At 41.4% G+C, this 15,651-nt stretch overlaps 2 protein-coding genes across 2 annotated transcripts in view; both read right to left on the bottom strand.

Moving 5' to 3' along the window:
* LOC116431764 (uncharacterized) overlaps nucleotides 1–15,651 on the bottom strand; it is a 57,915-nt gene that overhangs the window by 12,993 nt on the left and 29,271 nt on the right. The gene's annotated exons all lie outside the window — the stretch shown is intronic.
* LOC143174335 (uncharacterized) lies at nucleotides 12,942–14,359 on the bottom strand. The gene is made up of 3 exons (XM_076365634.1): nucleotides 14,298–14,359; nucleotides 13,939–14,131; nucleotides 12,942–13,582 (listed from the first exon to the last, which is right to left on the bottom strand). Exons 1-3 carry the CDS (start codon nucleotides 14,307–14,309, stop codon nucleotides 12,942–12,944), a joined length of 846 nt encoding a protein of 281 aa, XP_076221749.1. The 5' UTR covers nucleotides 14,310–14,359.

Below are 15,651 nucleotides of genomic sequence, written 5' to 3' on the forward strand. Positions count from 1 at the left end.
GCGTTAAGTTACATAATCGGTTTGGCTTCTAGAATAAAGGTATCACTCTATGCTAAAAAATGTTTCTCTCATCTCGCAATTTTGAAACAATCATCAAATTCATTTCAGTCACAAAGAGATAACCAGCAATCAAGTGTTTCGCCAATGTCAAAACTTCCAAAAGTAGGCTCAATCGATCTGCTGTGCGAGCAGCTCAATCGAGAGACTCGAAATAATCTCGATTGAAATGTCCACAGAGAGGCGGTGGTTAGCGGATGAATAAATTTACCGAGTGTTGTAGTCCGAGAACAAAGTTCACGGCGCGCACATTCTTGTTAGGGGCACATAAATCACGGGAAACGATACAGGCATGAGAGTAATATCGAACGTGCGAGGGGCTTGGGGCAATGAAACGACGTCCTGTCACCGGACCGCCGCTCAACAAGGAAACTCGTCCCCTCCTGTCTCGGTGTATTCGTTTAATCGCGAGACGGCCGACAATAACGGTCGTCCCGCGCATCGACTTGACCCAGATCAACCATCAGCCGCAATTTGCACTCGATGCGCTTCGCCGTGGCCACCCTGCCGCATAAAGCCGAAGAAAAGGCACGGAAAGAATTCGCAGAGTCACCATTTCTTCGCGCAAATTATGGTCACTGATCGGAACGATAGCGAATCGATGCCTATCGGTATTGCCCCAGTCTCTGGCCGCGTACTCGCGCAAATTAAACCGCACCGAGACTTCAAAGGATCTGTAAACTCTAATCGATCGCGTTCTAATGGTACGTAAGAAACGGTGTATCTTAATTGTTGGACTGAATTTTGGAAGTCTGTAGAAGCGAATATTGTTACTGTTTACGTAGATATTACCAATTTCTTCTGAGCAGACGTTATCAACCTTTTACTTTTCTTATCCACCTGTTTATAATTGCCTACAAATCGAATTACGGATACTTTGGATTCCAATCTTATTTTCAATCCTCATAAGCGCTACAAGATCACGAAACCATCAATAAAAAATCACCAATACAAAAAGACCAGCCTACAAATATCTTTTCAAATCGCAATCTACCAATTCCAATAAATCTCACTAAATCACCCGAAACGCTCGGACTTTCGTTACTCTTCTTACACTCGCCAATTCGAAGTTAACGTGACGGTTATCCAAGAATGAAATTCCCGTGTCGGCTCTGTTGCGATTTAAAATGGTCGTGTCCGATACGGTGGAGTTTTTTTGCGCGATCCACGAGTGAAAAGGGTCGCGAACCAGTACGTGATATCGTGTCGACCGTGTGCGGGCCAGCTTGGCGCAAGTTTTTTACCTTCGCCGACGGGAACAATGGCGCTGGGGCGAGGAGCTCGGGCAGCGCTCGCAGGCGGCGGTAGTTTCGCACGGTCGTCGGCCGGCTCAATTAAAATTCCCCGTGAAATTTCTCATTTAACCGAAACACTTGCTCTTAGCCGGGTCCGTCGCCGGACGGGTCATGTATTTCACGGCGGGTGCCATTTTTCGCCGGCCATTATGCCACGCCAGACGCTATATTTGGGGCAACGGTTAGCCGAGGAACGAGAGACGATAAGGAAACGCAAATTCGGCCATTCTTTTCGCGTTATTGCGGCCTGCGTCTGGTATTCCGGAGCGTGACCCGCGAAGAAGCACGGGAAAACGATGAAACGTTAAAAATGCGGACTGTTAAGGAGCCAATGCGCCCAAAGAAGCCCCCCGTCTCATTTGCATCCGCGTTACGCCGTCTTGCTGTTATTAAAATACAGAAGTGGCCGGTGTCTGCCAACGATCCTTCTTCCTGCTTCCGCTGCCCAGTGCCCGGGTCTCGATGGAAACCAAAAGAGAAGAATACCCGAACCGCCTTGTACGTTCCCGATCCGTCGTTACATGCGCCATTTCCTCGCAAACGTACTGCCATTCTTACTAGTCCCCTATCCCTTTGCATTCCGGCTTCTTGACCAACGATTATCTACTGACTTGCCGAGTGGAGGAAGGAGTGTAATGGACTGCCTTGGGATTCAGCACGAAACGACGACTTTGTATTCAGATCTGCAGAGCTGTGACCGTTGAAGTTGTTGTTTATTTATTGTCAGTGCTTGTGTATTTTTGGTTGATAATTTTCTTAATGGAGAGTGGAATTTTTTAAAGTTTTATAGAGAATAAATTGGAGATTTTAATAGAGTTTGGGGTCGTTTCTTCTTGGTCATTGGTTCTGCAACCGATACAGATTATAGTAATTCGCTGTTAATATAATGTACACAAGACAACTATTAGTCAAATTAATATATGCATTTTAATCGTTAATTTTCGCTTATCTATAGCTAATCCAGTTGATAGCAAAACCTAATTAACATTCATAAAAGATAATTCCTAATCAGATTAACAGTTACATTATAAACGGTATGATTAATGTGCGATCAGATTAAATTTTAACCAACTTCAATATTCGTGTAGTAATATGTTTAGTAATGAACACACAAATAAGTGTATTATACTTAGACCTAGTGATTTTGTAAAGTATCTATATACAGAATGAAATGTTGAATACAATTTTATAAATAATAAACCTACTATTTTCACGGAGCAAGTACGTTAATAAAATTCTCGATAAAGTCCCGCGGAGCTTGTTTAGTGTCATGAAAAAGTTCCTTTTGAATTTCAGCCAGGCACGTGTGCAAGTGAATAAAACTTGGCTAACGTGTCTGTTTATGACCGACCATTTCTACTTATCGCGCGCTTGAGCACATGTTCGTCAGAGAAATTTTCAACGTAATTTTATTTGGCAATAAAGTTCCACATAAAAGAACGTACCTCCACATTCCCAATTTACTTTGAAAACCTTCTCTACTTCTGCATGTATCCCGTGGTGTAAAGATCGAACAATCAATCAACTTTCATTCACCGTGACTTAATTGCCTGTGCACGCCACGTAAGGCAAACCGTGTATCATTATAATATACAGTAATCAACTACTAGACACATGGTCAGCAAGTAAAAGCTCCTCTCCTATTATAACCGTGATTCTAATCAATAGCGGTAAATCGGCTCTATAATTAAATTGACAGGGGTATTTAAAAATATATTACATTAATCACTGTTCTATAATCTATAACATAGAAACGAAATTGCCCCTCAATTAATTCTGCAATCATAAAATCAGCTTTCAATGCTTGATAAATTGTACATGCAGCGTTGGTGAACCTGCTGCGATCCTGTTATGAGGACTCCGTAATTACATCGACTGAACTATTTAAAAATGTATAATGCTATTCAGTTTCCAAGGTGTAACGAATCCTATAATACGCAACGAAAGGATCCTTTAATTAATTCTGCTATCGTAAAATCGATTTCTAATGACCCATATGTTAAGCGCCTAACAGTCCCGATTATCGTGTTAAAAAAGAAAACACAATTATATAACTGACCGAGATCCCGTGAGTCAGGCACGGTCTACTGACTCAAACGAAGATCATTTTCCTCTCGAGACAGGCCTGGAATTCCATCAGTGAAATCTCGGCCGTTCGACGCACACGTTTCCAAATGTCCATAGCGATTCGCGATCATGAACGTGAATGCTACGTGTCAAGATCACAGATTAGCACGTTCACCGCCACGAGAATCTTAATCCTTAACCGTTATAAATCGTCTGTGAAATTTTCATTCGTTCTTATTTCCTTTTCTGCGTGGTTTCTGATCTTCTTATACCGCGTACCTTTCAATCATAGTTCAATATTCAATTTCTAATATAAACAAATCATTTCTCTGGCAATGTATAAGAAATATCTGCAGTGTGTGAAATCTTCTGTTACAGTTACTTAAGTTTCAACATCCATAGTTGCCAAGAGTTGAACGTTCAAATATCTCATACTCTTTCACGCCGAAAATAAAAAACACCAAATATCATAAACAATTATCAATCATTAAATACTATAATCCTCGGTTCACACTATTTTCTACTTACTTATGTCACTGTGTATATATTCTCGACACGAATCATCTGATTGGAACCGTTCCTAAGAAAGTCAGATGTCATCATCATCAACGACCACCATGCTAGTGAACGGGTTAACATTCCAGCGAATTATCAACGTGGTGCGTGCACAGGTAGCCGTCACCGCCTGTCCCCGTGCGAATCAAAGTTCAAGATCCCGATTAACTTGCACTTGTCACGGTTGCCTGGCCATGCGCGACACTTTCACCGCCGTCGCACGTCCAGGGATCTTAAGACCTGTTGATCGGGCCGCGATCGAGCCCCTCGTCACCGGACGATGTCGTACACACGCCCTGTGGCGGGGCACACGCGGCCAAACACACGTACGTCAATTTGCCGCCGCCTAACAAATCCTCGGCCCGACGGCAACAGCTGCGATACACGTGTGACGTCGATTGCCCATTATGCTTTCCGCTTGCGGCGACGAGTTTCGCGAACACGCCTCACAATGGTCCCTAGATCTCATAATTGCAAGGGGGAAAAAGTCCAAAACTAACCTCTTCAATGAAACTGGCAGATACGCGTACATTTGATTTTAGTTTAACCTCTTGCCGTATAATAATCTGGCATCCGGCTCGAAGGACCAAATGTTAAATAATCGGATTGTCACGAGTACTTTGAATATATGCTGAATTTTTACCACTCGAAGGACCACCCAGTGTTGGGACTACAGACTTCTAATAACTAACTGACTGACTGACTGACTGAACTCCCTGATGAAGGTTTTCTGAATTGTTTCTGAACTTGTTCCTGATTGAACTTGGTTGCTAATTGAACTTGTTCCTAATTGAACGTGTGATTCTAATTCTGTCTGACTCCCCCAAGGGCCTTTCTAGTTCTGACTTGTCTCTCCGAGTGCCCTTCTAATTCTGATCCGGCTAACAAGAGATTTTTTCTGATTCTCCCTGGGCACGCTCCCTCCCTCTTCATGTACGAAGGTGGGGCCTCAGGAGCGGTGTTTCCATCCCTTCCTAACTATGATGACCACTCTTGCATCATCCTTTCCAGTACTTAAATTCCGTTAAGTCAAGGTCCTCGAGGAAACTTATTTCTGAAATTCTAAGGGACCCTCTGGAACACGACTTTACGATACCTGGGCTGAAGCGAAAAAATAGACAATGGCTGATTTGTACAATGAACTTTTATGTGCCGCATATTGGCTGCAGGCCGGCCTGCTAAACTACCGAATAGAAAGCTAACGGTTATGAACGACTCTACGAATATTTTACCGTATCGTAAAGTTGTCCCTTTGTTGTCCTAACACTCGTGGTGAAGATTTTAAAGCGAATTTAACAATCATAGATATTACTCAATTCTCGTGAATCCAAATGAAATACTATTCTTCTGTTATCAATTATCGTACTTTCGAGCAAACGTGGACGTTGAATACGCCTAAAATTTCTTTCTATCTTTCTACCTTTCATCGGAACACCGATTACATGAATTAATCCATGTATAAACCAACGTTTACGTTTTAAAACACGAATCTCTTTTGTTTCAAGGGTTGCATTGTAGTATTCTGTCTCTTTAATGATTAATTTGTACGATTACATTTCGCTTGTATCCGAATAGCTGGGTTATTCCATGAAATAGACCCCAAGCTATCATGGAAATGATAACAGTACAGTTCAAACGGCTTACTTGCTCAATTGAAATTTTTAATTATGCTCCGGGACATATGTATTATCCCGTTGGTAGTCTAAACGTTAAACGCATAAGGGCGCCTGGTATTCTATTAATTGATGATGAATTAAATCACGATGATCAAATACACGAGTATGTTGATGAATTACGAATTGTTTAGATACATATTTTGCCGCGTTTCAATAACTACTAATGCCACTAATCTTATTTTTCGGTTACTTCCGATTTAGGGTATCAATACATTATTACACTATGGTTCACCAGTAAACCAGGCGATTTCCTAATTTTCTCCACAATTGTTATTCGCTACAAAAATTGAAGATAGTCAGGGATTAAATCATTTTCACCTTATATCTCTACGAAAATGTGACAAAAGTGAAACGAAATTAACGAGCCCTAATCATTTATCCACACATTGAACGTACGAAGTACATATTATTAATCAGCGAACCTTTACGGATTATAAAAGTTTATTAGATTAATTCACAAAGCCTGGATTTATTAAGTAGATCTTCATTTCCTGTGGCGATAATCCTCATTTATTAATCTGGGCTTGGAAGTAATATTAAATTGATTTCTACTCTATATTTAATGAATACTAAAAGTGTAGACATACTTATGACAGCGGGGCGATGTCTAATCGATGCTCGCGTAAAGTCGGATTAACAGGTTCGTCCAGCCAATCGTGGCGCAGGTAAAAGTAAAAACTGCTCATCCGATGGATGGCTCGGTCGTGATCGGATTTCCATTCCGCGGACAGCGTCCGGTGGACAGGTACAAATCCAGGTTATTAATTATCAATTTATTGATAATTTCTAGTTAGTACCTGTGCCGGTCGTGGATTAAACGGCGTCGTTTCCTTCCGTCTCCACGCGGCATCGATTTTAACGACCGCCGCCCGTTAAAACTGGCCGCGTCGGATCGTTATCGGTGAGCAAGATTTATCGGGGAGTTCCGATTAAATAGCAGGCATATCTCAACGACTCATTGCGCCCGGCCGAGCCGGCCAGCATTATTGGTTCGCCGACTATAGTACTTGAGGTAATCCTCCTGGTAACAGTAAGCACTTTGTCGAAATCAGAGATCAAAGCCTTTGTAATTCTATAGGGCGGTACGTGAAAGCGGTTCAAGCGCGTCACCTGTGGACTTTAATGTACACCCAGCTACGTATCGGCCTCCCCAGGAACGCGCTGCTAAAGCGACACTAATAAACATTTGGTTTCAGCGGAAGACCAAAGTAATCCTAATTTGATCTCTGTTAACCAGTAACAGTGGCTCGGTTTCCTGGGGTCTTTCAGAGAAACTTGGGTCTTAGCGTTTGTTTGGATCTCTTAGTGTTTCTTATTTGATTCGGGAAACGGAGACGAACAATGAAAACACTCAACTATGATATTGCGTTGTTTTACCAAGATTCCAGGAATACTACCGCAATTTACAGTATTATATTATAACGTGATGATAATGAATATAAACTTTCCTCATGTTAAAACCACTTCTATAATACTAACGAAAGCAAGGAGTCAAGATGTTATCTTCCTTTGTGCAGTAAACTAATAATAATATCACAAAATTCACATCAGATTGCGATGAGTGCAAAGTATACTAATACTAATAATAATCCGAATAACATCAATAAAAATAAGGAACCAAGATATTGCGTTCCTTTGTATAGGAAACTAACAACATTATCAAAAACTTTATATCGCAATACTATATCACATTGCGACGAACTCTAACATCGACCATATCTTCACCAATGAAACCATCTGAATAACGGAAACTAAGAAAACAGCCAAACATAAATTAACATGGATCAATAAAATAATTAAAGAAATTAGAAGTAGATGAAAGTGTCATTAAGATTTAATCATCGACCCTCGGACCGCAGGCTAAGCCTCACCCTCTGTTCGCCGTTCGAAAACTGCGCCGCCCTCCCAGCGGCAACTGATTACTTCGAGTCATTACGGTACGTCTGTCAGGCCGTCACCAATCAGAAGTTTAATTAAACGGGAAACTCTGTGGGAGAGCCGCTGGCGATACATCACACGGTTTCGCCGCGTAAAGGGGCCAGACAGCGCGAGGACCGAGGAACCAACCGGGCGTTACTGATGCCGGCCTCGTTGTAATCCGTTGGTTTTACGTGACTACGCGCTGTCCATAATTTCAACGAGCTTGCGTGTACGTCGTAGTTCATTTATTACGTACTCCAGTTAACACGTTCTTTGTTAATGCGACCGATTGCTGGCGATAGCGAGGTGCCGAGTGGACCTATCGATCACAGGCAGTTCTTGTTCAGTACACTCATTGCTAATAGTACTAATCTGTAGGCCTGTGAGATCTCCTTGCGCTGACAAGCAAATCTAATACTTGGTGCCAATGCAATGAAGTTTTACATTCCTTTCTATCGTACAACATTTGAAACTAAATAATACATACAACTGTTTTGTAACTGAGTTAACCCCATGCGATCTTCTTCGCGATTATACGCAATCACTTAATTTTCATTTGTGAGAATTCAAAAGAGTTCCCTAATGATTCTAAGCATATACTTACCTCGTAATATTCATATATTTATATAAATATATTTGACGTATTAGTAATATTTGTATATTAATATAATAATGTAGTATCTAGAATTTTTAGCGTAAGTTAAAGTATTTTTAAGAAGAGTGAATGTAAGAATGAGTGTGAGTGAAGGACAGGCTGTAAAACGGTCGAGGGAAAGTGGCCTGCACAACGTCGCGGACCCGAGAATGCAGGGCCAGCTTTCCAGGGGTGCATCCGAGTGTTTGTGATGAGTGCGAGTGAGAAGAATGCTTGTGAGGGAGAGAATGCCTGTGAGAGAGTTGCGGAAGGAAGAGTCGTGGCATTGAGTTGTATTTTTTACGTATTGTCCATATTGTTTGCATATTTCATTAAATACATATATTTATTCCTAGTTCTCGATTACTGGAGATCCACCTTTTCATTATCTATAATATAGTAACCACTATAATAATATTATAAAAGACAATAGACACAAAACAATTTGTTTGTTCGGTCTACATATAATGGTGTTGATTAGTAAAATATCTAATTCTCAGCAATTAGCATTGAACTAAGGAGACTGACCCAGTCTGACAAATTGTCACTGCATGTGTAAATTCACAACGGTAGATGCATCGTTCGGAACATGAGGCGCGATGAAAGTCATCGCTCGAACGACAAACGTATTTTTTGATCGATGTTCCAGCTACGCCAGGAAAGCAGGCAAGGGAGATCGTTATCCGAGGACCGACCCGGCAATCGCCCCCGGGGGCGGCATCCCCGGTGAATCGTTTTCGACACCGAGCGATGGGTGGAAGTGATACTCGTACGAGATTGCTGGTCGTATCTCCGAGGAAATTAATTCTGCCGGCATCGGTCGCGTGATCTTTCTTCTGTTTTATTCCGGCTCCAACATCTTAGAGAACGAGCCAGCGCGATCAATTTCTAATTTGATTGCAGCGTCCATTAGTAGATTCTCCGGTTTACTGTTACCGATGAAACCGTTTTGTTAATTCTCACTGATCCGTGGCACATCTGAACATTATATTTATCGTTCGTTCGACCAACAACCTTCCATTATCGAAATTTCATTCCATTAAATTAATTCTATAAGAATTGTACAATATGTTTTCTTTCGTGCGAAAAGTGAAGAATTCATATATTACGCAAGGAATAGTAAATTCAAAAAAAATAGAAGTACCGATTCATTACTGATCGGTTAACTAAAAGATTACTAAAAGTAATCGAAAGAGAGGCAACAACGAAAACTATAAACGGAGAAGTATCTCGAATCGTCTTAAATCGTATCAAAGATTTTCTCTTTTGTACTTGAATAAGTCAAGGATCAGCCGAAAAAGGATCAGTCTGAGAAGAATAAGAGAGGACGGTTCGCCGGCGGTGGAATGGAATTGTACATTTCCAGCGGAGCTTCGCGGATGCTAGGGACTCGAAGAATGTGCATGGGTGCAACGTCTTTTTCGTGTGGATAAAAAAGAAAGGAGCCACGGGTATTAAATGTTAAATGTAGAGACGGCCCCGCGGATCTTAAACCACCGCGAGTGATGTGGTTAATCAGGCTAGTTAATTAGATGCACTTTTTGCCAGTGCCTTGATGGAGAAAGAGGCGAGCAGTGAGCAAGGTAACACAATTGAGGGAAACGCGAACAAAAATGCAGGGAGGGTTAATGTGTACACAACGGACGGGTCTTCCTGCTTCCCCGTGTCTGACGTTTCGTTTCTCATTTTTAAGCGGCTCCCGCGGTAGTCGCGCTGAAACCAGACAATGTCCTAAAGAATTCAATAGAGTGAGCTTTTCATTAAAAACCACCGAGCATTCCGCTATTCACGATTCAGACTGTTACTTTTGCTCAGGTTGTAATTGGAATTACAGGCGAACCTCGTGCAACGTGGTTCAGTTATGTAATATTGTTAACATGTTTGAATAAAACCAACAGAAATTTATTATTGCTACTGGTTATTATTAATCACGTAGACTCCAAATGTTACATGACTGATTTTCTTTACTATTTCCATGCATTATTTGTATAGCATTTAATTTGCTATTTACTAATTTACTACATAATTTATACAACATGTGTTACTAACAGCTACATATTAACTCTTTGCACTGGACAGTTTTTCACTTGAAATATTCTATACTTTCTAATCGGATGCAGACAAGATTTTTTTAAATGACTTTAACAAGAAATCATACGTAAATTAGGTAACAAAGCTATTTTCTTTCAATATTTCACGTATCGATGCAGTATACAAAGACTAAGGGTAAATACGAAAGTTCATAATTTTGCTATGAAACCATCTGGCGATTGGGAGTCGTCTCTCGAGTGCAAAGGGTTAAGAAACAAAAAAAGCTGCAAGTCAATCTCAAAAGGAAGCATTGAAGACGACACCTGATTGTTAAAGGGTGTCCTCAATTATCATTATTATCATTAGATTACTTAGAAAATCGACCATGATCCAATATAAACTAGAAATTAAATTTGTGATAGACCTGGCTATCTCGAATCGATGTAACGTTGTGCGAAAATGAGACAGGGCATCATTATTTTGACACCTCGTCGCGGATAGCCACGATTACCTCGACGTCGCGAAATTCTTTCACGAATAATTAAACCCATCGTCAATTACCCACCGAATATTTTCCTTACTCGCGAAACGGAAGCTTCGTCAAATGAAACGTCGCAGCCACGAGACAAAAAACGTTTGGACTTTCATGACGTTCACCGATATCGGTTCGATTTTAATTACCGAGGAATATGTTTGCCACCGTATCATCGCGAAATCGATTATCCGAGGCCGACGTTTTAATTAATCAACGCGGTGGTTGATACACCGAGGCAGCTGCGTTTTGGCTCTGTTGTTACGCGGCTGGTCTTATCGGGGCACCGAGATAATAGACAATCACTTTAGTTCAGCGTGTGCAGGCCGAGTCGATAACTGTCTGGTTGTACGCGAAAGTTCCGCGGTTCTTCCATACATATTTTAAGGACGAAATGGGGAATTTGTATGCAAAGGATGTTAACAAACCATCACGAAGAGGGAGAGGGAGAGAGAGAGAGAAAGAGAGAAAGAGAGAGGAAAAAGAGGAGATAAAGAGAGGAAGCGAGAGCTAGGAAAAAGAGGATGAATATGGTGGTACATGATAATAGATATTATTAACTTTTTCTCTTCATTCCATGCTGATGCAATTGAATCTTCTGAGATTAGTTTATTTTCTGATCGTAAGAAGTCACTCTGTATTACCTTTCAAATATTATTATTTCGACGGTAGAACCATGAATTTTATCATGAATTTTTGCCTGAAAACTTATCTAATGATAAGAATCATAGACAAATTGGAAGAAGATTATTGTATATTCTAGAGCGTAATGTTAAAATTGTTGAAACATTGGAAAGTATGAATTGGAATATTTTATAATACTACTTCGTACTGTTACAATTTCAAAAATGAATACGCAGACTCTGAAGCATTGTGACCTTAAGATCGAAAAATTATTAAAAATGTCGAAAATCACGAATGTTAAGATCTCAACGAATGCTTTCAGGTGAGTACGCTCGCTTAAAGGTATTTTTGAGAAATCTTGGAAATGGTAATTCACGCGATCCAGTCTACCGCGGGAGCATCGGTTTACTTAGGTGATACCTACGTAAGTACGTAGACCATCCGTTTCATCGTGGAACGGGAACGAGGTGTGAGAAGACGGAAATGGAAGGGTCTAGGTACACCGCGTCTCTCCACGTTCATTCTTTCTTCGTGTAACGGAATAACCTTGCGGATTTTCAGACAGTCTATCCATAAAAGGTTTCGATGTTCCGATCAATCACCTCGGGCTGACTGATATTGGACGAGCCGCGGCAGGCGCAAACATCAATCTTTGATTATCCATCCCTCGGTGCCTCTGTAATGTTGCTTCTCGTCAATTCTCTTCATCTGCGTCATGCGCATAACACGCGTGTCAATTTCACGTAGAAATATTCATCGTCCGAATATCGCGAACCGGTTACGACTGCTGCTTGATATCGATCTCGCCACGCTCTCTTTCCCTTTTCACCCCTTTCTTTCATTCATCTTGCAGCCGCGAGCGCTAACGAGTATGATAATATTTTCTGAAATCACCGCCGCGAATTTTCAGGAGCGTTCTCATTAACCGAAGTTGTATTTATTACGACTAATGGACCTACATTCGCCCGTTTTCCACCGGATAACGCTTCTTTTTTTCTCCCCTCCTCGTTATTATTACACGAGCTGCAAGTGAAACTTAACGAACCTAACGTTTCTGCGGGATTGAGTATTCCGCTCTGTTATTTCGCGCGGCGCGCATTATTCCGATTAATTGGAGTTTTCGTGTGACTAGTGCATAGAGGTCGGGGCACAAGGAGGTAACAAGATATTCGATTGTACCTTCGTATAATGTAACAGTCGTTACGCATCGTTAAATTTCGAGTCAATGTTATTTGCTGCCTGGAATTACGGTTTCAGTAATTCCTGGTAACGAGAACTGAAACGATTCCAACGGCTTATGATCATCTTATAGAACACTTTCTGTTCAACGTGTTAGAAGTGTTGAAGATTAAAGGAAATCGTGATTAAAATTTTATATTAACGTAACATCACTGAAGATTCTTGTAACAAATATTCTCGGTACTTCCAGACTCATCGCATCATTTGTCACCATCAATGAAGTTTTACAGCTTTACACGAGAACGCAGCCAACACCTGTAGCCTGTTGCAAATGCAAATGCAACAATCTTCGACGATCATTACAAACTACTTCAGTGATCCCTATGAACAACCCCGTAACGATATGCGAAGTGATCATGGTCCTGCTCATGGTGATAATGGCGATCATCTGCGGAGCTGGGATAATCTTTGCCGTAATTACCGCCGCTAGTGTACTCGTAATGATAATCGGTCCCATGGTCATCAGCGCCATCGTTATGGCCGCTGCTAAGACTCTGTCTATCTCTGTGCTTGAAATGACTCTCGTATTTATCGTGGCCGCTGTCTCCGTCGTACTTCAGCTCCTCATTCTTTTTGCCATCGTCTCCAAAATGAATTTCGAACTCATTATTGTAATGATAACCAGCGCCCTTGTAATCGTCGTGATCCGCTCCGTGATCTCCATCGCCTTTTGCATCGTCATCGTGATCGAAATGAACCCGATAGTATCCATGGTAACCACCGTCCCCATCTTTCCCGTTGTCGGAATGATGATGGTAACTGCGATAACCGTGACTGTGATGATAACCGTGATTATATTCCTGATTGTGGCCATCCGACTCGCCATTTGAGTCCTTGATTCCCTGGTTTAATCCACTTTTGTGATGTTTATAGTTAGCAGTCGGATGATTAACGCGATATTTGTCTTCGTTCAAATTGGATCCTAAAGAGTCGTACTTGGAAACGATGCTTCCTAGAAATGTATAAATATTCTAGATCCTGAAGCATAGTCAAGTGCTTTTTAAAGTACACAATCCATAGATTTCTTGATGATCACAAATTTGAAATTTTAAATTATATCACTGTAGTCATTCTTGTATTCACCTTACACTGACATTTAAGGCACTTGCGATAATATTCAAAGTAAATTATTTCCTGTTTATGACACTAGAGACTATCAACTTCTCAGATACTACTGATTAGAAACTATCGTCTGCCTGGAAACATCTCATTAGTGACTATATGAAGGATGACAACGCGGTTACAGAGAAATCGGAGAAACCACGCGCTATACTGCTAATCCCAAAGCAAATAGAACATTGACATTACCTTCGCCAAACGCGGCGCCATTTTTATAATCCTGATGACTGTACCGATCCGAGAATCCCGCATTAACTTTGTAATCTCCGCTATCGTAGCCCTTATCCCTCCAAGCAGCTCTCGTTATTTTAGCCGCGGGACCGGTCGGTCTGTGTGCAAACTCGGCTGCAATCGGCGCGATCAGCAGAATCCAAAGTAAGACCTGGAATAATCAAAAGCGCGAGCTACGGTTACATAACCGCATTAGATAATCCGCAAGAAAATGTGTCGACACGTGCTTCGGGGAATTTCGTGCACGAAGAGAGCGTTCTTTAAAGATGTACGAGTGTATGTACATATACACACTTTCATTTCATCCCTCGACGTACCTTGGACTCCATTAGTATTCCCGGTAGTCATACGTCGTTAACAGCGCTCTCCCCTAACGACGCAACGGACTGATAGCGGAACGCGCGCCAAGCCTGCCTTTTATAGGAAAATATTCGTCGCACGAATTACGTGACGGCTTCTTGCGCGACAACGTTATTCAATCGCCGATTCGCGTCGGCTCGGTTCAATTAACGGATCGTGATAATCCTGGATCGATTCTAGGCAACGCCGCGCGAAAAATCTGTTGCAGCACGCTTTAACGAATAGCGACGATTTTTGCGCGCGCGGTCGATTCACGATCCGCTGAGCCTGTGCTCGATCCGACAGATTTTTCGCGATCGAATGTGCCGCTGAATCGCTCGACTTTCTAAACGTTTCGTTGACTAACAAGGATAGAGACGAATAAATGATTTTTAAATGTATATTGCCGTGTGTTCCTTCGGAATTTAGAAGGTTCAAGATTCTTCTTGTTTAGGGAGTTCAAAGATTTTTAGTGTTATTATTGGTTTTTGTATGTTTTACGCGGGAATTAATGTGGCATTAATATTTGGAAGATTAAAGGGAATTTTTGCGTAATGTTTTCTAGCATCAGTGAAAAGTATAAAAAGAGTACTTCAGTCTTAGAAAAATGATATCTTTGTTTTCAACTGAACCATGAAGATTCTTTCGCCACAAAGTGGATAGAATTGGAATGAATCAGTAATAAAGCATAAACGAATGGTGCAAGTCGAATTTAGTGTAACAATGTTGCTACTTTTTGAGTGTTTGGAACAGTTAACGGAGCCGCAAATAGTTCGTGGACAGAGTTTAAATGAAAAAGAAACTGCCGGGACGATTTCGATCAGGATCGTGGAAAAAAATCGTTGATTTTTCCCGTTTATTTGTGACTGATTGAAAACGGTTTTCAGACGAAATGTTCGCTCTCATTGATTAGAAATACGGCTCTAAATGACCCATAGTTTCAATTAAACGCAACGAATGACTAGTTGAACGGTTTCGCTTGGTTTAATTAAATGTACACCACCACGATACTTTACTCAGTCGGTAATGAAAGAGCACGCATCGGTCGACGGTGCCTTTGTGGAAAATCAAATTTTTAATCCGCTGAAAAGCCCCGATCGAGGCTGCGGCTTTCACTTGTAAAATAACACCATCGGGCCTGTGTGCCGGCAATCAGCCACGAGATTCAGGCGTGCGATTCTAAAGAGAATACTCGACGCTTCCCGAATCCGCTTGAATGCGCCGGGATGTTTAGATTCAATGCGGTCTGGTTATTACTAGGTTGCTGGCTGGGTTATAGAAATTTATACGACAAAAGAAGATCCCTGTTTGTTGCATCCTCATTTGCGAATG

This window comes from Nomia melanderi, chromosome 3 (assembly GCF_051020985.1).
Source record: "Nomia melanderi isolate GNS246 chromosome 3, iyNomMela1, whole genome shotgun sequence".
Taxonomy (NCBI): domain Eukaryota; kingdom Metazoa; phylum Arthropoda; class Insecta; order Hymenoptera; family Halictidae; genus Nomia; species Nomia melanderi.